The sequence below is a fragment of the Rhopalosiphum padi genome, chromosome 4 (assembly GCF_020882245.1).
Source record: "Rhopalosiphum padi isolate XX-2018 chromosome 4, ASM2088224v1, whole genome shotgun sequence".
In the NCBI taxonomy this organism is placed as follows: domain Eukaryota; kingdom Metazoa; phylum Arthropoda; class Insecta; order Hemiptera; family Aphididae; genus Rhopalosiphum; species Rhopalosiphum padi.
In genome coordinates this window covers 42,733,478-42,760,668 of record NC_083600.1, presented here as the reverse complement: position 1 = coordinate 42,760,668, position 27,191 = coordinate 42,733,478, and the positions used below count along the sequence as shown (strand labels likewise).

The 27,191-nt window shown below is 28.8% G+C and overlaps 1 protein-coding gene across 2 annotated transcripts in view; it reads right to left on the bottom strand.

The window, feature by feature from the left end:
- Nucleotides 1–4,998: 4,998 nt before the first annotated feature.
- LOC132929489 (uncharacterized) overlaps nt 4,999–27,191 on the bottom strand; it is a 160,191-nt gene continuing 137,998 nt past the window's right edge. For both annotated transcript variants that reach the window (XM_060994871.1, XM_060994872.1), the window contains 3 exons: nt 10,629–10,862; nt 10,165–10,323; nt 4,999–7,530 (listed from right to left, as the gene is read on the bottom strand). In XM_060994871.1, coding sequence (XP_060850854.1) covers nt 6,813–7,530; nt 10,165–10,323; nt 10,629–10,862 — 1,111 coding nt within the window. In that variant the 3' untranslated portion in view covers nt 4,999–6,812. The remainder of the gene's footprint in view (nt 7,531–10,164; nt 10,324–10,628; nt 10,863–27,191) is intronic.

The window sequence follows — 27,191 nt, the reverse complement described above, 5'->3', positions numbered from 1 at the left end:
TTTTGTACAGCGGAAAAAAGCCCTAGTTGAACATTATAACCACCAGGTGATAAAACATATACTAGGTATACTCGAGTAGTATATCCGCATAGGTACACTCCGCCAGTAAGATTGATAAGTGCTAATTATATTATAGGCACTTTTGATGAGATAAAATTTTCCACTTTTTGTTTGAAATACTTTATTACTAATTATGCTGTAATTTATTATACGTTCATTTTATTTTTAAATTATTAATTAGGTATATTATTATATATTCCTATTTTCATCGAACTTATATCAAACTAGGCTATTCGACAAGTTTCAAAAGTTTATTTCACTGAATATAATAATGTTCAGTGAAATAATCACTCAGTGTATTAATATTCAGTGTATAATAATACATAGTTTTAATAGAATTGAAATATGACATAATATTGCATTTTTCTAGACACGAATGAATTATTAAATTATTATTTTCCTAGTTAGACATTTGTATCAGACAAAACTTTATATTATTATTACTCATTGATAAATTAGTCTAAATAATCAACTATATCTATACCTAATATAATATCTATCATATTCTATATAGATTTGTTTTAAATTAATTGTATTACTGTTATGAGTTTTTAAATAATATTTTAATGGAGTCATACTTTAAAAGTTTGTTTATTTGTATAAATAATATATTATTTTATTTTATTTTATTTTATTATTATATAGAAATAACTTTTTAAATAAATCATACCAAATGTAATTTGAAAAATTAAATATTTAATTACAGTTAATGCATTTTATACCAAAGTTACAGTAAGTTGTACTTATAATATTATTAAAAATAATAAATTATTAAATTTTGATAATTTTGAAAATAAGCTTTTATCGTTATTAAATACTAAATATCATTTAACTTTTAAGTTAATTTTATTATTTTGTAAAACTATGATACTATTTCGCGAATTTTCGCCAAACAATATAAGATAAATAATCTTTGTTGAATAAACTTATAATGTGGGTGTATTATATGTAGTTATATACTCGTATATGCAAAAACTATTTCAGAACTATTATTATTTTAAGCAAATTTTAGTTAATAATAATATGTTTAACATGTAAGTTTGCTCTTAATCTGAAATTTATAAACTGTTAAATATTAAAACATAATATATGGTTTTCGAAAAATATAATAATTAAAAAAATAAAAATAAACTACAAGTCAATGTTTTTAAGTCTAATGGTCCAGTTAGGCTTTAACGCTAATGAAAAAAAAAAATATAAATCATTTTGAATCATTTTTTATAAATTTTGATGAGCTATTTGCTAAATATTTGCTTGAAAAAAGAAATAAAGAAAATTTATAATTCTGAGTGTATCAACAATGTTAGAACGATATAATTATTATTGGATCTTTTATGCTTTAAATGCATTTTGTATTTTTTTACCAAAAACATCACATTTATTATACTTAACTAAAATAAATCAAAATACTAATGAGTATTATAATTTATAATAAGCTACCTACATACCTTTGAATTGAAACTATACATTTTTTTTAAACAAATCAATGCATTTTTTAGGGAGTTCATTAAAATGCAATAAATAATTCAGTATAATAAAATTAAATTGTTAACTTTACAAAGCTTAAAATATCTATATAGTAGCCAGTTATTTTCAAATTATGATAATCCAATACTTTTTACTTAATCGTAATTGATTAAGTACTTATATATATATATATATATAGTACTAACTATATTATACAGTAAATAATAATATTATTAGTATTATAAGCTATTCTTAAAAATTAAAATTGTGTTTTATAGTAGTATTTTACACTAATATTATTTTAATGGTTAAAAAAATTTAAAATAAAACGTTTTATAAATCCTTGGAGGGATTATTGATTACCTAATGCATTTGAATAATAACGTGATCTATAATGTGTATAAATCATAATATTTAAAGCGATTAAATATTTTTTAGTGTTGTATATTAACATTTAAAAATATATTTTAATGTAATCCGTATAGTATTTATTATTATAATCTATTATCATGTTATATGTGAATGTAGCTAATATGTTTGAAAAAAACTACGTATGTTTTTAATTGTTTACAAATTTATCAACAACAAATTACGATTTGTTGATAATTTACGTAAGGGTGGGTAGTTTTTTCTGTTTTAATGTTTGAACTTAATAGAAAAAGTCGAAAACCTTAATACACAGTTATTCAATCTGTATTGTATACCTAAATATTTAAATTCTTATAACGTAGATTGTGCTCTGTTTTATTGATCTATATAGAGTTTGTCAGAATTTTAAATTTTGTTGGTACCTACGTTACCTATATACAATTTTAATGTGTAAGTATTTCACTAAGGTAAAAAAATAGAATATATATTTACAATTGGTAACAAATAGTAAATTGTAGAACAATATTATTTATATCTTTGACATATGGTATATAATATAACGAGTATAATAATGTATTAACTCAATTTAAAATTAGAAGGAATTTATTAGAAAAAGCTATGTATTCGTGTTTCATTTAGAAAAAAAATTTTTTGAAGTTAAAATAATTAATTTGAAATGTGAAATTGACAAAAAGAAAATCTTAGTTTATAAAATATTCAAAATTAAATTGAAAAACCATGAGTTTCCTAAATAAGATCAAAAATAAAATATGATTTTGAATAAAATAGAAGAAACAATTTAACAATTAAAAAACAGGTTTAAAGATTTAAAAAAAATTGAATATAATATTTAGTAGTTTTTATGCAAATAAATAGTTGTAAGTGTCTGAAGTGTTGATCAATGTCAGCATTTTAAAGATTGGTTTAAAAACAGTGGGAATTTTCTTTAGTAATATCACCAAATAATATTCATTCATTAGGCTATTAATCAGTGATTGAATTGTAAAAAATACTGAACAATATAATATGATAAATGATAATAGATAGACGATAATAAAATCAGAAAAAATAACTATATCTAATAATACTTAATTTTCCATGTAGAATTTACTACATTATCGAGACTTGCTGTGTTATAGTAATAACTAAAAGGAAGTTTTGTTAAAGACTAAATAAAGAAAAATTCATCTTAATGTATGAATAGGAACTCATGTGTAGATAGCGCAGTTTGATTCAATTCTCACCGATTGTAGTAACATATTAATATTATTTATCTATAATGTTATATTTTAAAGAACTCTATATGGCTATAAGTTGTAGCTATAATCGCTATAGATTTACAAAAATATGTTTAAATATTAATAATAATATTTTTAATGGAATTTCTAAGTGTTAAAATAATCAGAAAAAAAAATTTAAAAAAAAAGGAAAACATTATTATGTATTACGCCAGTTTTAACAAAATTTCGTTTTTATATTGTAATTTAAAAATAAATAACCGTATAGAGATTTGAAATGTTTACCAAATATTCATATTAATAGTATTTACTAGACGTGGTGTACTTGTAAAAAAACTTTAAAACATTTTCGATGATTATCAAGGGTGTTCCACAAATAATGGTCTAATTTTGAATATTTATAAATTTTTATTGGTAAAAGATATTATAAAAATGAAAATAGCACTAGGTTATAGTCTTAAAAGATACTTTTTGACAAAATATGTTCTGTGCCTTACCCCCATATAGGCGGAGACTTATTTGAATTTTAGGAGGTCATAAGCTTTCTCAATCCTCGCCTATGCTCTTTACCAACATATGAAAAATGTCGATTACAGATTTGTAAGCTTGAATTCATGCTCAAAACTAGTTCAAGTTTATGTTGTGTGACAGACGTTACTGTTGTTTCAAGTCACTTTTAAGGTGGAGTGAAAACAAAGTGATAACTGATAAAGTAAATATGATCTTATCAGTTTTTTCTAGAGTCATATTTTGCCATTTGTATGAAAGTGAGACAAGAATAAAACAGGTAATAAGTTTCAGTGTAATAAATTTTGAATAATTTCGGGATAAATTAAGTACAAAATATATGTTCGATAGCTTTAAGTTTATATGTATTTTTTTATTCTCATTATTTATAAATTAAAATAAATGTTAATAAAACCTACCTATATAGTTATGATACTTATTATAATTATTTATATTGCTGCTTTAATTTTTCAGAGTATATATTTAGATTTTAGACTCCTGAGCATTACTTTAATGTTTAATTAAAGCTTATTGGGTAATATGATAAAGCAGTGCACCTAAAAGGTGGATCCTGGGTCTGAAACCACCTGCTATCGGTAAGTGTCGAATGACAAGTTAATCAAAAATTAAAATTTTGGTTTGTTTCTATTATACAGATCACAAGTATATTAGATCTTGAACAATACGTTAAATGTATTGGTATTAAAATAATTGATATGCATTTTTTATTTTTGCGTCTCATCAATTGTTGGAATAGTAAAAATGTTTGCTTTTTTAACTTCAAAGGTGGTATTTGGTTGAAAATTTTAGATTCCCAACCACATATTATAAAATTACTGGTTTTCCATTGTAAAGATTATATGTGATTTCTTTCTCTTATATTATATATTGTTAGTATATTTAAATTATTATAAGTACTAAAGTACATAGATATAAGTAATGAAAACTTTTTATGTTAATCATTATCGGATTATCGCTAACAGTGGTCAGACCCACAAAGGCATTGAACTACTTTGGTAGTTTTCAACATTCTATCTCTTCTAGGTCATCGGTCGATGTATTTAAACATAAATATTTTATACTATGCATAAATATAATAGATATAGGAATCAGCCATAATATCTCAGAACTAAAGTCTTTAAGCTAGGTTGACTAGCAAGATAATACATTTTAAAATCATAATAGTTTTCCCTATACTTTATCAAATCAAATTAAACTATAGAGTACTTATTAGCATTATTGGAATGTAGTATATAAAAAAATATTCCTCTATATTCCAAAAACTATAAAACTCTTTGTGATATTCGTTTGATCAATTAGTTCACTTAATATTACAAAAAAATAATAAATAAATAAATTAAATGTCACTATACTAATAGTATTTTTTTTTATTTATAATAGTTATTAACAAGACTATATTTACATTCTATGAAAATATTATATTATTTTTACATTTATTAGGTAAGATAAGTAATAATTTACATTCATAGGATAATCTTTAATTAAAATAATGATATCGTAATATTAAGTTATTCCGTAACGATTATAGTATTTTTGAAAACATTTAACGTAGGAATAATATTATCTGTTTTTTAACATATAACTATTTAACATTCTAAATAATTATGTATAACAGTATTAACAATAAATTATAACTTAACGTATTATTACATATATTTATTATATAGGCACATAAGATATTGTACCCTCTTGGTTTACTCATGGCTTTTTTAATTTATTTATTCTGATGTTAATAGAGGACATTTGGCATAAATCCACTGGATGGGTCATCCTATACAACCGCATTCGCATATTGTAATAAACAATTCATTTTTGAAATATTTGTTAAAAAAAAAATATTCTTAGAAATATAAAACACATTTTAAATGTATGAGCATCTTTGTTATTATATTATATTTAATTGTTTGGATAACTTATTTATTATTAGTGGTTCAAATTTAAGTGTTACAAATATTATTTTAATGTGTACTAAAAATAATGTTTTCATAATAATATTCAAAAGTCGATTATTGTACTTTTTAAAAATAAATATTTAATTATTATCATTTAAAATGTTTGATAGGTTCATATAATATAAATTCAAAAATGCAAAATTAGAACACTAGTAGGATTTTAATGATTTTTATTGGTTTCAAATTTTTTTTTAAATAATCATTTTTTAGATTTTTTTATAGTTTTTAATAACGGAAATCTTTGAAATAATATTAGTAAAAAAAAAAAACTATTTGCCCTACCACGAAATCGAAATAATATTAATTGAAGCATTGCGAGTGAACAAATATTTATCATTTAATAATTTTGATATAAAATAATAAGTGATAACATAATATTATTATATACACGGCATGATGTTTGTTCACTTTTGTCATTTGAAATGTTATCTTTTCATACGGTTTAATTAAATTAACTCAATATAATTTGTATTAAATATTCAGATAGGTAAGAGAAACAATGTCTCCATATCAAAATATGGATGTTATTGTATTTTCATTTTGGTTTTAACCATTTTACAAACGTCATGGTTGGTTTACTTAACAAACTAATTAATATTTTATATTTTAATTATAAAACGAAACGCTTACAAAAAATGTCCTTTTGAGGACTGGATAAATTAGATCATCGACGGCGTTTTAAACATTGCTATATTATTATATGGGCGACCGTACTTTTTTTTATGTTCTCGCGGACAATTTGTGTTAAGGTCACTTCCGTTCCACCAACAACAAACTAGCTGCGGGCAACGGTAATAATTGTTAATACAATTACTAGGGCTACTCACTGAGTAGACCAGGATTCCTATTTTTTTTCCTTTTTTTTTTTGGGAAGGGTCATGGATGTCAACAGTTTTTGTTAACATGTGTTTGGGGTTAATGAATAAAATCTATACTAAGTGTGTATTATCGTTACAAGGTATAATGTCTGCAGGTTGCAGCCATCCTTCTTCTAGTTGCGCCATTGGAGTTAGAGAGTTAGATATCAACACACAGAAATTCACAAATACATAAACGATTATGTCGGTACAACGCGAGCATAATAATATGGTGTATTATACACGAATTTTATATTTTAACAAGAAAATAATAATAATAATAATATGTATTATAATGTGACGTTGGGCTTTCGGTTTGCCCGGCCAGCAGGACTACGAGGTTAACTCAGGTAAATGTCGTCGGGCGCCGGGTCCAGCTGGTGGTAACTGTTGCGCCGCTCGCCGCCCGACCGGTAGACGTAAGTGGCCTGGTTCTTGTTTTTGAGTATCGACTTGGGCGTGGTCCTCAACGACGAGGGGGCGGGGGCGGCGGACGGTTCCGGTTTGGACCGGTGGTCGACCATCATGTCCGGGACGGCCACCGAAGAGGCCAGCGAGGCGTTGGACAGTCTGAGGGTGTCGCACGTCCGCTGCATCTTGGTCAGCTCCTTCCGGAGGGTCTTGTACTCCTCCAGGAACATGTCCAACTGCGCCGTGTGATAGTCGTACGTGACGGACGCACCGTCGGACAGAGACAGTAGCGAATGGTTGCTGCCGGCCAACTGGTTGTGGTTGTGCATCTGGTTGCCACCGCCTCCGCCGTTGTGGTTGTGGTGATGGTGACCGCCCCCGCTCCCTCCACTGTAAGTTCGCCGCCTGGACGACAGCGGATCGAGTATGGGTGTCTCGGCGGTCGCGGTGGGCAGTCCAGCACCGCGACCCACCGGCGTGGCGGGCAACCGGCGTTCCCGGGCTGGCGACGACGGCAAGCTGGGCGGGGTCCAATAGTAAGAAGAGTGGTGTTGGTAATTATTGTATCCGCCGCCAGAAGACCCGCCGCCACAGCCAGTCGTGGACAGGTTCAAGTAACTGCTCGACTTCTGACCGGCCGTCAGTTGCCTGAAAAACAGTAAGTATGTAAATAGTACAGTATAGTTATAGTACATTCATTAATCGGTGAGATATTAAATTGTATTTTATAATTCATTGGTACGACTCATGTTTTTTTCTAATAAGTATAGTATATTATTGAAATTATTAACCGGTTCCGATCTGCTTCGTCCGTGGTTTGTTTTAAGGCGAGAAATATATTGTGTTTCATACTTTATTTTGTTTTGTATTCACAATTATAATAGGCTCATAAGGACAAGTTCACAATAACTGGGAGTGTTGCTAATTTTGTTAGGGTCCCCGACATAATAATGTCTACTTTGTTGATGACTAGTACGTGAAATATTTTTAATAAACGCCTTTAATCATTTATTTACTATATTTTATCCATTTTCATGAAGTTTAAAAATATAACGTAATAAACCGTGTAAGCTGATGAATTAAGTGGTAGATTTGTAATTGACTATGAAAAAATAACTGCCTTGTTTAAATAAAAACAACACAAGTGATGGCACAACAAAAGTTTACACGATTTCGCGTTCTATACTTTCCATTGAGCACACATACAACGGGTTTACAACGCGGTAGAAACTACAACAAAAAGTTTCAATTTGCTTATACAGCTCACTTCGATCTTGAGATTATGATAAAGTTCGCTTTGTTGAATATCCAAAATCAAACAATCCAACGAACATTGATGTTCGGTTTAGTTTGGCAAAACCACTATTAAACTTTACCGGTGTAAACATGGTATTTAGGAGTGGTGTAATGCAAATGTTGGTGCATAAGCTTGAAACCGCGGACAATAATTTTACTTGTGGCTTATGCATTTTCTTTGTGTAATAATACTTAGGTCGATTTGGTGTAGAATAATTGTATTAAACGTTATATCAAGTATGGTCTTAAAATTTATGATCGTGAGTCATGAAAACAATTTTACATATTTGTAATCTGTTAATTATTTTGCTTATAATGTCTATTTAATTATCGTTGTATATATTATTATGATTATTATTGTTCGGCATGAGATGAACCGTTTTTTGAGAAAACACATTTAGAGTAATTATTTACTTACTTAATTAATTAAATGTATAGTTTTTTTATAGGAACTCGTTTATACCTTTCTAATTTTCTATTTCCATCTTAAAGTACAAAATATGCTATTTGAGCTAAACTGATTAAAATGTAAATACACTTATTATTAATATTCTACCCAATGAAAGTTCAAAAACCTAGGGTTTAAAATAACTAAATGAACAATTGAAAACTGTAAATATGCGTAGAATATTTTATGAAGAGTAAATTAATAATTTTAAATCACCAAATTCGTTAAGTAAATTTTTCAGATCAACTTTTATTCTCAACTATTCTTTAAATTGTAATAATATTCTTAAAATTAATTTAAATTTGAAACAGATGGTATGCAATGTTAATTTTAGAATTTTGATAAAAATCTTAAATTATTATAATACTTATTTTTAGCTCTTTTATAATTATAAACGATTTTATAAAAGTTTCATATTTCACAAAATATTGATCGACGAAGTTTAAATATTTAACATCATTATTGAGTGACAAGTGAGTCAAGAAAATTATAATTATATAAATATATATTTTTTTAAATTTTATTAGAAATACTTGTTAAATATTACCTTGTTCTCTTTTTAATAAAAAATTAACTCAATTACCCTAAGAAGATTAAATTTCACAGTGATTTTAATTGATTTAATAGTTAGTACAAATTTGATACAGTAATTAATATAAAATAATTATACACAAAACAATAGCTTATGAGTGCTAAAAAATTAAAACTGTTAAAATATATTTTTTTAAATTTTAATCACTATCACATAAAAAAAATATAACGACCTAATTATGTACAATAAATCTGTATGGAAATTTATATTATTTCTCATGTTTCGATTTTAATAAATGTATAGCCATAATTTCAAATATAAAAGTTTAAATTAGTGATTTGTGATACTAATAAAAATGATACGTTTATATTCTTTAATTTTTAGTAAGTGTCCAACACTCATATTCAATTAAACTAATACAATTTCGATTTTGTAGATTATTTTATACGCATAATATTAATATTGTAACTTAGTGAATATTTGGGGTGATAATCTGATGAATATAATTATTGGAACAATAAATTATCTTTAATTTTAAACTCACCTTATTTTTAGAATAAATTCTTTTCGTTTTGTAATATTTATTATACACTTAATTAGTGTGTAATTAATATTATAATACAGTATTTTTGTCAATATTGTTATTGCATTTATTGCATTATATTAAAATATTCTATACTAAGTCATGTAGGTATTTTTTTTTTTGGACAATTTTACTAAAATAAAAATTCGTTTAAATTAGAAATACTTATTAAAACTATAGTATTAAAACTGAAACGAAAATTTAGGTCAACATAAATGATTAAAACTCGAATTTATCAAGGATATAATAAAATATTAAATCTACAAATGTAAAATATGCTTAAATACAGGTTCCTATAATATATGCGAACACTATTGTCTGAATGGATTACCTATAACTTATTTTATAGTAATGCATGTAATAGAGGAAAATATCTGATTTTTCAGATATCTTATTGAATTTGTCAATACATAATATATATACCTTGGATGATCAGATGATATGGACGAATCAAAGGATAGCTGGCTTTGACTGGTATTACTGCCACCACTGCCACGACTTCCTAGCAGTAAAGGCGATTGACTCTCAGATGGTCTCGGTGTGTACATGGTGTTCCTTCTGATATTTGAGCTTATACCCGATCTATTATCATGATTTCAAACAAAGAATCATGATAAAAATAAAATAAAACAATTTTTATTATCAAATAATAATATTTAGAATAATTCTTAATGTATACATTATATTTTTTATGAGTCGTGTTCATGTGTTCATCGAGCAAACATGCAGAAATCTTTATTTGTTTACAAAACATACAAAACATTAACACGTAAAAAGGTTTTCAAATTAAATCCTATGACACAAATTGCATTTTTAATAAATTAGTATAGTATAATACTAAATACTTGTAGGTTATAAGTTTATTTATATTACAAGTTACAACTCACCTAGGAAGTGTTTGCGAAATTCGGCGGCTTTTGGTTGGAAGTAATGTGTCCAATAGGTCAGGCACATTTTTCGTATTAAACAATTCCTGCCGCCCTGCTGCAGTAGTGTAAAGGTGGCCGGCGGGAAGAGATTCTTTATGTAGGACATGATGATGTAACGTTACTTCACCCAAGTTACATTCTAAATAAGTTTTTGGTTTTCCATTCGCTGGTTCATCCGGCAAAATACGTGGCCTATTGGGTAAAATAACAAAAGATAAAATATTGTACATTAGATGTTTTCAATAATAGGTAGTACAATACGTATGCAAAAGTAAATAATTATCCATTTGGATTGTATCGGATTTTATCAAATCTTTATTTTAATGTCACTAATATATTTTAATAAAACGTATGCTCCTCAAATTATAATTGAAAGTAGTGTTGATGGACGCTCCCTTCCATCACGTGTCTAGTTTATTCTATGTTATCTTATTTACTTATTATATATCTTGGTTGTAAATATCTTTGATAAATGATAAAAAAATTAAAAATAAAATAAATTGTAAAATTATTATTCTAATAAATAAATCATCAGTTACGTATTATTATCGAACCATTTATCAATAAACCGTTCATTAATTCGTAATAGTATGTTATTGTATATATTTTAAATATGAAAATTATGAATTTTAGATTTGACATTATTGTTATTCACTATTCGAAAATCATTATAGAAAATAGAAAATTAATAACCATATTGTTGATGCCAACAAAATAAACAACATCATTTTTATACGGTTTACTTATTTATTTTTAAAACCATTATTATTTTTTATGTGCCTTTGACCTTGTTATTTAAATAATAATGGACGGTTGTCGTCATTCAAACATGATGGAACCATATTATAATAATAGATAAATACGGTTAAAATCGGTTATAAGGAATTCACAGTATTTTTTTTTATTTTATATTTTGTTAGTTACCGAAACAAGGAAAAAATATAATCTTTAAACGTATGTTATAATTTGACAAACTACTTTTAGTGAATAAATTATTTATGGTAAAATACAAAAATTAACACAATCATATTTATCATTGTTATGAATATAATTAGTATAATATTTATTAAGTATTTAATTAAAATTAATTTTTCTAATAGTTTTTACTTGTGATAGATAGTATAAATGCAATTATATACAATTTACGAATACTACACGAATTTTGGGTTAAATTAAAAAAAAAAGATACGAGTATATTAAAACATTGGAAAACCTAACTTAATATTATTTAACTTCTACAGTAATTATTTTATATATCTACTAAATCAACTATATTTAAATATAATGTATAAAAAACACATTTTTATTGATAAAACAAAATTGATTTAAGAAACTATATTAATAACAGTTAAAAAAAATTGTTTTACTGAGTTATCCTTTTTAGGTGTATTTTTTTCAAATGAAATAATCATTATTGTATTTAATTTATTTTTAAGTTTTTTTTAGTTGAAATAATTAAATAATTTCTTGAATAACATTAATCTAAAATAACATATAACATTTATCTATTATTATATTACCTATATAGATTACAAATGTATAAAAATTGTGACAGTTGGGTAAAGGTACTATAAATAAATGGATTGCTTTAAAAAAAAAAGAATTAAAATGCTACATTTTAAATTCTTAGTGGAGCGATAAATTTTATTGGTCTTACGATAATATGTGTTTTTTTTTGTGTGATTTTATTTATCTTTTAGGAACAGTAATCTAGTTGCTTCTTTGTGCTACTAGTGAACATTTTAATTTGTATTAATACAACAATATTTTGGAATAAAGACGACCATTGATAATTGATGATATACTTGGACAGGTTACACAGATAACATATTATTTAAATTATTGAGTTAATTTTTTTTTTTGTATTTATTATTATAAATTAACAATAACAATAATTAACTACCTAGTAATAATTATATGATATTATTGGATTAATTTTTTCAATCCAGTTAAACGAAGGAATAAGAAGAAATTCTTTGTTGTTCGATTACAGACTCATTTGACTGATATTAGGAAAGAATTTTTCTATTTACTATAATTAAACATTAAATTTAACTATTGTTGGCTGTCCATGAACTATACTCAATTGTTTTATATGAAAGTTTCAATATTTTTTATAATTATTCTTTCCAACCTTAGGAATCGGTATTGCTCAGCACTTTTAAATACATATTTATTAATAAATAACTCATATTTTAATTTTTAATTTGTAATGTATTATTATAAATTTGCCTAATGCCCACATTAGAATAAATTTAATATAATAGAGTACAAAAATTAATTGGTGATGTTATAAAAAATATATTATGACAAACAATTCTGATTTTATTTATCGTCTAAGCATGAATCAGTACTCGTATTTTTGTTGGATTATCACCAGTTAAATATACCTTAGTAATAACCAAAGTTTATTTTGTACCTACGTTTCTTCACTGTCTTATTCTTTGTGTCTTAAACAAGACTTAATGGTAAAGATACGAGAAAACCAATAAGCCAATGGTACATTATCGCGTAAGGGTTTTGATCAAAGCCATATGCGACACATACAATATAAATGGTCGTTTTCTTATACAAATCCACTAAATGCCGTATTTTATCTTAATTAGCTTTTACTTAATTAAATATAACTAAAACTAATTTTTTATTTTAAATAAAAATATTATCCTTCGTGAATCAATAAATATGTACAAATACGTATAAAATACATTTTTTTTTCAACAATACGTAACTTTATGCATTATACAGTGGTCATATTAAGAATGTCTTTATATTACAACATTTAACAAAAATCAAAATTTCATAAAATATTAGTAGAATATAATCAATAATCATAGATGGTTTCTAAATATAATATATTTATATTTTAAACTGTACAAATATTTGCGAAAAATAGTTGTATTATTTTAAATTTTGTAATGTTTTAATTGTTTAATTACTCAAATTCGAAATTAATAAAAAACGATTTAATTTTTGTGAGTATGCTAAACATAAAGGTTAAATTTAAATAGTTGGTTAATATAACTTTTCTAAGAGACTGTTCTTAACTGAAGTAATGTTGAACAAATATTAAAACACGCTATCTGTTTTTGTCAAATCTTAGATTTGCGTGACATTATGAACTGAAATTGTGATTTTTGCATTATAAAAGTTGTCAACCTTGTTAAAGAAAGAAACATAATGTTTAACTTGAAACAAGAATAAGTTATCGATTATACTATAAAAGCTTACTTAAAAATATAATATTTTAGAGAAGATTCACTAAGAATATTTCTAGTCATAAAATAATAAGTACAATTTAAAACAAGTTAATACAACTTTTCACGAGTTATAAGTTTAAAATTAAAGACATTTTGATGTAATACATTATTATCTTGATTGATATACTTACTCAACGATAATGATATTTTAACCGTATAGACAATCGTTTTGTCGTCGTATACGGTATATGACATAATATGAAATGTTTAAAAATTATTCTAATTTATTAACAAATCTAATATTAAATTAATGTTTTATAATTATAAATATTATACTTGTATATAACATATAAGTTAACAGTAATGAGAATATTCGATGGTTTTATCTACAACAATATGGTGATTTTATTATTTACGTCATATTGTATTATTGTTTCTTAATCAAAATATAGCCAAACAGACACGTTGTACCACCAGGCTCCTACGTAAGGCGGTTAGCCTAGGATGGCAAGCTAATAAAAAACCCAGATTATATAATAGCTATCGTACATGGAGTGGGTGACCAATATTATAACAAATAAACTATTAATTTATGTGCACCGTCGTGCTATAAAAAATATATTGTGACACTCGTCATATAAAATACACAGACACAATATTATAATAAAAATACGGGCGCCCAAATAAAATAAATAGAAAAATAATAGAATTGACAATCAATAAATAATAATGAACGTGATCGATATCACTGTTATCACGGATAGTATATAAACAAAATTAACGATACCAATAATCTGCTAATCTCCGCCGACGACTGATACCCTCACAGTGTGACCACCAGACTTGCTGCGTTTAATTACTGGATCCGATATCACTTTATTTTGGGTGACAGGCGCCAGGTCATTGACACACTAATTTGCGAGATATTTTTATGACGTACTTCACGTACTCGTAATGGAGCAAGGGACGAGACGAAAATTAATGACGACGTCCCGCACAACGACACAATAATAATACCTTCTTAGACGATGCAGCGATCTTGCAATTAATAAATAAGTATTAATACGCGGTATCATGCATCAACGGCTCACACGGCCAAAATACGGCTAAATGCGCCCACGCACAACGCACAACAGTGGCGATATCCCGCACGACAGGATATAAAAAAGAGGTATAATTAAAGAAACGGTCCGCAAATGGTTTTTAATAAAACTACGTCAACGATACCGCGAATGACACAAAATGGCACAAAATGGCCCACAATGAAAAACGCCGCACACGCGACAAAGGCGACGTCTCGTACGACGGTCGCGGAAGAACAGTACGTACTGTGTGTAGGTGGATGTCCACGGTTGTCTTATAAGCAAGAGAGGAGGGGACGACTGTTGAACTTGCCGAGCTTAATCTATACAAAGGTCGTCGAACTTGGTCTCGGAATAACGCGATATATAATAAGTATATTATATCTTGAACATCCTCCCCCCTTGGAAGACGTAGGGGCGGCTTCCAAATTGTAGTGTATAGAGATGGTGAAGCAAGTATCGATTGATCAAGGTGGCTGTATGATAAGTTGATTGAAGAGATGACAATCCTATTTATACATAAGTGAAAAGTACATAATCCAAAAAATAAATAAATAAATAAATACATAAACAATATGTTGCCAAATATGACAAATCTATTCAATACAAATAAGGAAAAAATAAATAAAAATAAATTTAGTAAAATAACATAATAAATCATAATGTGAAATAAAAATTTTAATAAATATATTTATATGGTCACCCATGTAACTCTGGCAAAGGGCGCATAGTTTAAAAAATAATAATAGTAAAAAATTACAAAAGGCAATAATAATACACAAATACAATTGTCATGATTTGTGATAAATTCATGAATAAATAAGTTATATACATTTTTTTTTTTTTTTTTTTATACACAAAAATGGTAATAATAAATAATTAGTAGTTTATATCAATATAAAACTCCGTACGCCCCTTACACAAGTTGCCATCCCAGTGGAGCCCGCAGTAATTTCATGGTTCGAGCAAATTTACACGTGGTGATACGATAGTAATAGACAGCTAGGTAGTAAATAAGACATGATGTATTGCAGTCTATAATGATATAATATTATATAAGGTGGTTATAAATTTTAAGCGCTTGGTAATTTTACAATTTTAACGACTGGGCGCTTGAAAGTTCCCGTTGCGGTACGCAAACGAACTACACGCACTACTCCGTCCGCCCCGGGAAACACCTCTTGGACTCGCGCCATACGCCATCGTAACGGGGGAACGTTAGGTTCTTTAACAATAACCATATCGTTGATAGAAATGTTGGGCACATCGGTCGTCCAACGATTCCGTATTTGGAGAGTATTTAAATATTCATTGCGCCAGCGGTGCCAGAAAGACTGTGCGCATTTATTTATCAATTTCCAGCGTTGAGCTAAAGGGAGCGCCATATCAACTATATTCACTTCAGGGATCGAGAGTAGCGGGCGGCCTATTAAAAAATGCCCTGGGGTAAGACAATCGTATTCCGTCGGGTCATTAATCGACGATATATAATCCCAGTGACAGTCGGGTAGTAACGTTGTCACTTTGTGTATACGGTTTGAAACAAAAACCTTAAATTTTTCATGTGGTACCTTCAGCCAACTAAGTACAGTAGTCGAGTCTGACCATGCATATAAGTTAACTATTTTAACTTTGTTGTTTAACGCGGTCTTAATTCGAACCATCCACCGAGCGAGTAAGACCGCCGCACATAGTTCCAACCGTGGAATTGTCGACGCCTTGAGGGGAGCTGTTTTGGTTTTAGCACCTAACAATGACACTAATGGTGGTCCGGATTGGTTAGATAACCTTAAATAAACGACCGCAGAATAGCCCTTCTCGGACGCGTCACAGAAACCACATAGAACACCTTGTACGCTAAGCTGAGTACCAATGAAACGGGGAATAGTTACTTGTTGTAACACGGGGAGATCTGTAACGAACCTATTCCACACGTCGACTATTTCAGGGGGCAACGGGTCATCCCATGAAATACCAAGTTGCCATACTCGTTGCATTAATTGTTTTGCAAAAAATATCACGGGCGCTAATAGACCAAGCGGGTCGAATATGCGGGCAATTAGGGACAGCATACCCCGCTTAGTTGAAACTAAACGTTCAGGTTGAACAATATATAAAAATGTGTCATCGCGTTGTGACCACTGAAGCCCTAGTACCTTGGAACCGCTCCGAGTGTCATCGTCAAAAGACAACATCCCGCCGGCCCTATCTTCAGGGAGTACCCTATCTAACACCGCGACGGTATTGCTTGACCACTTTTTTAAGCTCATTCCTGCCCTTTGTAGTACGTTAATTAAATCGGTTTGGAGTGCGATTACTTCGTCTATTGTGTCTCCCCCAACGCAGATATCATCTACATAAGTGTTGAACATTAAAGCGTCACGGACAGCAGGAACGTCCGCACAATCGGACTCGGCAATTTTTCGAAGCACCCGTATAGCTAAAAACGGGGCACAATTTACCCCATACGTTACAGTGTTTAGTTCGTATGCTTTAAGTTCATCTTGCGGGGACGCACGCCATAGGATGTGTTGATAACAACGATGTTCGGGAACTAATAAAATCTGTCGGTACATTTTATTAATGTCCGCGGTGAATGCGTAACGCGGTAGACGAAACCGCATTAGTACATCAATAACGTCCTGTTGTAATTTTGGACCCGCGAATAAACATTGGTTTAATGATGTACTAGAAAACGATTGGGCGGACGCGTCAAATACGACACGGATTTTATCTTGTGGGTCGGAAGACTTGAACACAGCATGGTGAGGGATAAAATATGAACCTGTAGACGAAGCTGGGGACATGTGTCCTAAAGACAAGTATTCAGCCATAAATTTACAATACGCCTCGCGAAGTCGGCTGTCTGATGTGAGCTTTCGCTCAAGGGACTCGAAACGTTTGACCGCGACAGCGCGTGAGCCAGAAAAGGTATTGTCCGCGACCGTTTGGCGGAACAACAAGGGTACGACAAAACGCCCGGATTCGTCACGTGAACATTTATCACGGAACATCTCTTCACATTTTCCGTCACAAGTAAAGGTCTCTGGAACTGTTTCTGGTTCCTCAATCTGCCAGAACTTATCCATTAAGGATTCGATTGAAGAAACCAAAGAGATGTGATGTGAAGTGGAAACATAACTATTTGAAGAGGGGACGGGCCCGATTATTATCCAACCAAATATTGAACCGAATGCTACAGGATATGAGTCACCCACTGACACACGTTTACCGTTCAGAATACGCGCAAATATGTCTGCGCCGAGTAGTAAATCAACCTTACTTGGTATTGTGAACGAGGGATCTGCTAGGGCTAAATTTTTATACTTATCTGCTACCTGATTGGATATTGACTGGCTAGGCATATTAACGGTAATTGTGGGGAACACCCATGCGGTAAAATTTATAAATGGTTCGTTCGAAAATCGAGGTTGAATATCACAAGTTACCAATCCCTTAACGTTGGGTACCGACGCACCTGATAACCCAGATACAGGGGCGGTCCAACGGGTAACTTTCAAGCCCAATTGAGCGGAGCAATCTGCGGTGATCGCGCTTATTTGCGAAGCGGAGTCGACTAGAGCGCGTACAGTGTGCAACACACCACCACAGTCACGAATGTGGACTAAAACGGTCCCTAAAATAACCGATGACGATTGCTGACAACCACTACCAAGAAGGGACGATTGAGACGGCGGTTCATCGCACGGTACCTGATTGTCAGATGTTGAACCGTTATTTCTATCGCGCGAGTGTAATAACGGATGATGTTTATACGAGCACTTATCACATTGTACCGGTGACTTGCACTCTGGGGCCCAATGACCAGCGCGCAAGCAACGAAAACATCGCCTGTTTTCACGGACCCACGTTTCGCGAGTGCCGGCGGACCACCCGGTAAATTTTTGGCATGACGAAATTGCATGAGACCCTTTACAAATAGGGCACGGCCCTTTTGATTTCGACGATACGGTACTAGACACTAACGAAGTTGGTTGTTGCCGTTTATAGTTACTAGGGGCAGATGTATAACCTTTCGAAGTGTGAGATGACTTTTGCAATGGCTGCTTTACTATTTTATGGACCGCATCATTCGGTATGCATTCTAGAACGTTAACACGTGATTTTACGAACGTCAAAAGTTCCCTAACCGTTGGAAAGCTATTTGACAATTGCGCTTCAAAAAGCTTAACCGTATACGACGGCAAGCAACGCGACGCGACCGAAAATAAAATAAAATCACCAAGATTCGGGAGGTTCATTGAATCTAGTACGGAGACCCCCTCATCAAAAACCAATAAAAATTTATTCAATTCTGTTAGATTTTCGTTCGACGATTTCGGTGCTGTTAATAATTTGTCTAACAATGAAGACGCAACTAAGCGCGGCTTGTCAAAGCGCGCTGTTAACGTGGCCCAAGCGAGTGAATAATTGTCGCCACTTACCGGTATGCCAGCGATTGCCTCTAACGCCCTATCTCGCAAGCAACCCGTTAAATAATAAAATTTGTCGATGTCCGCGATGGTAGAATGTTGATCAACCATGGACATGAAACGATCTCGGAACATAAGCCACTTAAAAATATCACCATTAAATGTGGGTAGTGGTATCTCCGGCAACCGGGCCGGTTTTACGTGAGATGTAGTACGCGTAATTGTATGTCCGCTGCGGACGCTACCTCCCGGGACATTTACACCAAATGCTGTAGAGCTACGCGCCGCCCCGCTCTTAACCGAACCTACCTGACTTTCCCTGTCGTCGTTTATATTTAAATTATGCACCGATACCGGCTCCGGAACAGATATTAGGGATTCTCTACGGACCGACACGTTAATTTGGTCACTTTGAGTGTGACGATTGACTGTTGCACGGGAAATAGAAATCAAGTTACGAAGATCCGCGACCTGACCAATGGAATACTCTGATTCTCTACCTAAATCTATTAAGCAATCAATCACTGTATTACTCTCAGCCGTAAATTCTGACCATATAACGTCGACTTCGTCGACAAGAAATGATAGCTGAGTGATCAAACTTAACTCAGTTTCACATCGCACCGCGAGCTCGTGCATTGCGTTAAAACGCCTAATACATTCATCGCGTCTCATAGTCGCTCTTTTCAATACGCGGTTAATACGTGCTATCTCTTGTACGTCCATGGCGCAAAATTAATAACACAATAAAACTAATTAATTAAATATACGTAAAATAATATAAAATTGCGTATTTTGTGACGTATAAGTATAAACTAATAGAAACGCGTACCTAAATATATCTATATAATATATCAATATACCACGCAAAATAATAGCTGGAACACGTCACACCGATGTACGAACGTTGATATACAAAAAACAAATAAAATACCGTAAAAGCAACCACGCTCTGCTACCAGAAATGTACCACCAGGCTCCTACGTAAGGCGGTTAGCCTAGGATGGCAAGCTAATAAAAAACCCAGATTATATAATAGCTATCGTACATGGAGTGGGTGACCAATATTATAACAAATAAACTATTAATTTATGTGCACCGTCGTGCTATAAAAAATATATTGTGACACTCGTCATATAAAATACACAGACACAATATTATAATAAAAATACGGGCGCCCAAATAAAATAAATAGAAAAATAATAGAATTGACAATCAATAAATAATAATGAACGTGATCGATATCACTGTTATCACGGATAGTATATAAACAAAATTAACGATACCAATAATCTGCTAATCTCCGCCGACGACTGATACCCTCACAGTGTGACCACCAGACTTGCTGCGTTTAATTACTGGATCCGATATCACTTTATTTTGGGTGACAGGCGCCAGGTCATTGACACACTAATTTGCGAGATATTTTTATGACGTACTTCACGTACTCGTAATGGAGCAAGGGACGAGACGAAAATTAATGACGACGTCCCGCACAACGACACAATAATAATACCTTCTTAGACGATGCAGCGATCTTGCAATTAATAAATAAGTATTAATACGCGGTATCATGCATCAACGGCTCACACGGCCAAAATACGGCTAAATGCGCCCACGCACAACGCACAACAGTGGCGATATCCCGCACGACAGGATATAAAAAAGAGGTATAATTAAAGAAACGGTCCGCAAATGGTTTTTAATAAAACTACGTCAACGATACCGCGAATGACACAAAATGGCACAAAATGGCCCACAATGAAAAACGCCGCACACGCGACAAAGGCGACGTCTCGTACGACGGTCGCGGAAGAACAGTACGTACTGTGTGTAGGTGGATGTCCACGGTTGTCTTATAAGCAAGAGAGGAGGGGACGACTGTTGAACTTGCCGAGCTTAATCTATACAAAGGTCGTCGAACTTGGTCTCGGAATAACGCGATATATAATAAGTATATTATATCTTGAACACACGTTATCTTCAATATAACAGTATAACTAGTGTCTATATTAATTAAATATTTTCTAGTGTAATTTTATTGATTCTCGAATTCTCGATATTCATTTTGTATTGATTGTATTTAATATTTAAGGTGACGTTTGATAAAGTTTCATTGTTTATCATCCAAACATAGCAATTGGATTTAGAATCATCATTATATGACCTCGTGTCATTTTAATACATAAATTATTTCATCAATTTTGTAGTATAGATGTCAGATTTTTGAAATGAAAATAATAAAAAGTTTTAAATAAGGGAGATATTGGAACAGGAATTATAATGAATTATTCCATAGATTAACTTTTATTAGATATAGTATTTTTTAATATACATATTTTTACTTGCATTAATATTTTGTGCTTGTGTGCCACTTTTGAGTTGTTTTAGAATATAGTAGTTCTATATTACGAATACTTTAAGTAGTGGTAGTTTTTCATGCTAATATGATTGCTGAGAGTAATAATAATATAAATTAAGATTCAAATTGCATTATTTATAATTGTATTATTTATGAGTATACTCTGTAGTAATTAAGAAAATTAAAGTTTTTCTATTACATCTTAGCTAATCTAACATTCTATAAATATATATACTAATATTAGTAATATTAAAATCGTTGCATTGTTATTTCAGGTTTTTTTATGAAAGTATTTTAATTTATTAGTGTTGTTGTTAGTTTTTAATTAACTGTATGTTCTGTTTTATATAACAAATGGCATTGTAGATATAGTAAAAGCATTTAGTCAATTTAAGATTCTGAGTGGAACAAGAATTTCACAATATTCTATTTATTTTAGTTTTATATTTTTTTAATTTTATGTCTGAAGTCACATTTTTGAGAAAAAAATTTGCATCTATCTTTAATACGGACAGGTTAAAAATAGGAAATTCTCAGTATTTTAGCCTCTATAAAAAAAATACATAAATACTATATTTTTTACAACAAGTTCCATTATTGATAAATTTACGATATTTTAACGAAAATATATGACGATTTTAGTTATTTTGCAGTCATTTAAAAAATATAAATAGTAAAGTGTTAAAATATTTCATTAATAATGTAAATTATTATTATATAATTTTCATGATTAAATTAAAAAAAATATTCTGACTAATTGTATGCTATTTATAGAACAATCTTAATCACATTATTCTACGATATGTAGATATTAGATTGTACGTTATAAAAAACTTAGGTGATGCAATATTTTTAGTAAAAATTAGTTTGCTCTTTTGAATTTATATTGATAATATAAATATAATATAATATAGACATTATATTTAAAAATAAATGCTGATTGATTTGTCTCTTACGTTTAGAATCGTTTTTTATATACTAATAATTATTTATTGAATTTAAATTTAAAACATCCATTATAGTGACCTGTATAACGATGAAGTACACTTGGAAATTAAATTTTTTATACACATTTATTTTATTATATATATAAAAATGTTGGACTAATAGTAAGTAGTTCTATTTTTATTTGTTTCACGTTCTACTTTTTTTACATTTATGAAGGCAAAAAGCAAATTAATAACAATAAATCCATATATTGAATATTATATAAATTATAGTATATAATATCAAAATTAATAAATGAAGGTCAACAACTATCGATAATCAAAATAAATTATTCTTTTTATGTTATTTATAGGTATCTAAAATAACTTGCATCCGTATTTTTTTTACATAATATAATATACGCCATGGTTAACGCTATACCTGACTGTCCACGCAAATCCATGCTGTAAGATCACAAACAGTTTTATCTGTAAATCTCGGGTTTAATAAAAGACTAAGCAGGTATGTGTCACATATAACATGATTAACATTTTATAGAATTGTGGGTCTCATATACGAATTACTTCTAAAATATTACGGTACACTATACACATATTAAACTTTTGCGACTTTTGCGTAGAAGGCTATTAGTTAAATAACATATAGGTATAATATATTTAGGTATACAGAAAAACTTCCTTCATATAACTAAGTGGAAAATAAATTTTATAGTGTAGATATATTATTCTTAAAATTAGAAATTACTAATTAGTTTATACCGGCTTTTAGGGTTTTTATAAAAATGTTTAATTTTATAAATGTCATTAATTTTTTTTAATGTTTGTTGGTTAAAAAGAAGTTTTTTTATGTTAATTAGCATTTTTTTTTAAATAATTATTTTACAATTTTGATAATATTTATTATATTTTTAATTTCAAATCTTACATACTCTTGTCTAGTTAAATAGAAAATGTTGATTTATTAATTTTTTAATGTTAATGTTATATTGGGTAATAATTATATTATAGTACAGCGTTTACCAAACTGTGCGCCGCGGTGCCTAAGGGTATCGCGATCAATTTATGACGGCACCGTAACTTATAAAAAACTATAATTTATCGTAATTTTTTTTTAAATTGTTGTCAATATAATATTATTTTTATTGTTCAATATACTAATACACTTCTTATTAACAAAACAGAACTTGGTTAGCTAATAGCTAACTATCAATATAATTTATATATAAATATAAGTATAAAAGTTAATACTAGTAATTTAGTAATTATATTGACTAATAACCACATTGTAAATAACATGATAGTAAGAAAAAAAAATAGAATAATTATAAGATTTGATTTGATCATTTTATTTACATAGTAAAAAAAAACCTACTATAAATAATAGTAGGAATCTTCAGTCAGAACCGATTTTTGTAAACAAGTGAAAATGATGTATATTTAAATACATTCCACTGAAGTTTTTATGTTATATCCATAAAAGATTTATGTTTACTTATAATCTAATCGAAATTGTAACACGTCTGATCAATATTTTTCACTAATATTATATCATACTTATTGGATTTTAAAATTGTAATAAACTGTAATTTTTTTATACAAATATTCATTGCATATCGTAGATGCTAATATAATTTTAATTTAAAATAGTTAGTCATTAAGCATATGCAAGTGTGTATTAAGAGTCATTTGTCGTAATCAAGGCTGTAGCCAGAAAACAATTTTGGGGGGAGGGGCGGGTTTAGAGTATAAATATAAATAAATATATAATATAAAGTTTTAAATATAATAGGCATTTAAACCTATTCAATCTTATTTAAAGAAAAAATTTCGGGGGGTCCAAACCCTGAAGCCCCTCTGGCTACGCACTTTCACTTTTTGGTGCTCTGTTGAAAAAAGTTGCAAATATTTGATTCAGACCATTACATATAATCAATATGATTAAACTGTATAGATTAAAAATTGTCAATAATAAAAATACTAATACTAGCGTTATGATGTTACGATCATTGGATAAACAATGGGCAATAAACATAAAATAAAATAAAAAATAAATATCTAACATTTTCAATTTGTGTTCTACAACACGTAAGACACTGTTAGAAGTATAGTGTATTGAACACTATTGTAGTTAACGAAAAATGTGCTTAAATTATTGATGTAAGACAATGTTTCTACAATGATATATTGTATCGCTTAAAAAAGAACTTAAAATAATTATTGCAACAATTTTTTTTTTAGTTTATGCATTATTATTGTCTGAATGCAATAAAGTTTTTGCTTTCAGTCATAATAATATGTAGGTATATGTAAAATTATATGTTCAATGTATTGCAACATTTTTTACGGAGCTTCAAGTATTCTTTCGACATATTTGTATTATAAAAAGCTTTTGAAGTAACTTTATTATAAATAATGTTTTCTCATGTATAAAACTACATTAACCTGTCAATTATTTTTCCACGCTAACCCTATGAGTATTAACGATTTAATCTTGACATTATTTTTAAAGTAGGTTGCTATATTCTGGATTGGCATTATATGTTTGAAAAATATATAAACGAAATGCCAATTTGGAATTTAATGTATACATTTTTAAATAAAATATCAATACAGAACGTGTTTACTTTAAAAAAAATGTTAAGATTAAATCGTTAACGTACATAGAGTTAGCATGGGAAAATAATTGACAGGTTTATGTATATTTATATACATGAAAAAACGTAAAACTTTATTTTGGAATAAAAGAACTTGAAAAGCTTGTTCTTATTATTTTATACAGTGAGAGGAAAACTTTGCTGAATAAGATTAAAAATAAGGTACCTTAAGTCACAGGTTGTACTATCGTAAGTATGAAACGAATTTATTTTGTTAGAATTGATCTTGAACAGAAACTTTTGTATTCGTGGATATTTTTAGTAGAAAAAAATCATGACGGTTCACACGGTGAAATGATTATTATTTTTTAATACGTGATTTATATGTTTTCAAATGTTATCATAAATAACTCTGTAATAGAAACTTTGAGTGTATTTTAAAAGATTTGAAGAAAACGGTTACGACTATTTTTTATTGTTTTTTTTTCTACAGACAATGTTGTACTGTTAAATTTAAAAAACCAGGCTAATTTTTATAATAAACTAAAAGATTAAAATAATAATATTTTTGAATAATACATGTAGGGTGATTTGCCAAGCATGCTCATTCCTATATATATTTTAATAATTAAATTTCTGATTTTTAGAAATTTTATAATACTTAAGGACCATATTTTAAAATATTCTTTCAATGTTATTTTTTATGAATAAAGTAATATACAGTGATTATAAAAATTTCATTTTTTCCTGTAAATTATGAAGTAGATGATTTTTTTTTGAAGATGTTGATGTTTATAAATCAAATCCTTAACTAGAGATTTTTAAATTATTTAAATTCGTGCATTATGCACAATATAGGCCATAATAATATGGTTGAAGGTCATATGGGCCTTAAATGAAAATTATACTTATTTATATAATTCATAAACCTTTTTAATTTGTAAAATTGTTTGAATATAATAAGTACTTGACTAAGTATAACATCAATTTTATATCTTATGAAAAACAGTTATTAAGGACCATATCTTTTACCAGATCTTTAAATTTAGGTATGACATCGTATAAAAAAATAAAAGTCATCTGCATAAAAACTTATATAATAAAAAGAACATTTCCATTTATAAAAAAAAATGTAGACATATATATGTTGTAATAGAATATTCCTTATAAAGTTATAAGAAAATTTAAGTATTAGAAAGTATGATCATTAAGGTTTAAATATTTTAATAACTCTGAAAATCAAGTTTTGAATAAATAAAGAGCAATCATACTTATAGTGGATCTTTCTGATAGTACCTTCATATAATTTTAATTGTTCTGGATTCATTTGATATTTTTGATTATTTTCATAACAATTAAAATAAATGGAAATTATATTATCAATATAATAGTGGTTCTATAAGACATATTGATAACGTTCTAGTCATTCTAACGTTGTTCAATGTTTATCTTGTGTCTAAAGTGGAATAAAATAGTTTTGATTAACTATTTTATGGATATTAGCAAGTTTATTTGTTGTTATTATTATTGTATGTAACCATTTTTATTTGCTGCACGAAGAATGCGATTTGTACAAAACATTTTCTGAAAAGGAAAATACATTTTTTTTTTATTTGGTTAAATACATTATAGACATGAATTTGAATTATTAGTCTATAATATTATTTCGATTTTTGGCATAGTTATTACTCTAAATTAGGTGAAAATTTCACATTAATAAATTTAAACTGTAAAATATATAATCTTATTATTATTTTGAATATTAGCTTAACAAATAACCTATTTATGAATGAACAATTTGGTAATGATGTGGTTTTGACGTATTTAAGTGATTTAATCGTTTGGAATTATACTGTTAAATATACATATATATATACTTGTATACATATATTGTTGATATATTCAT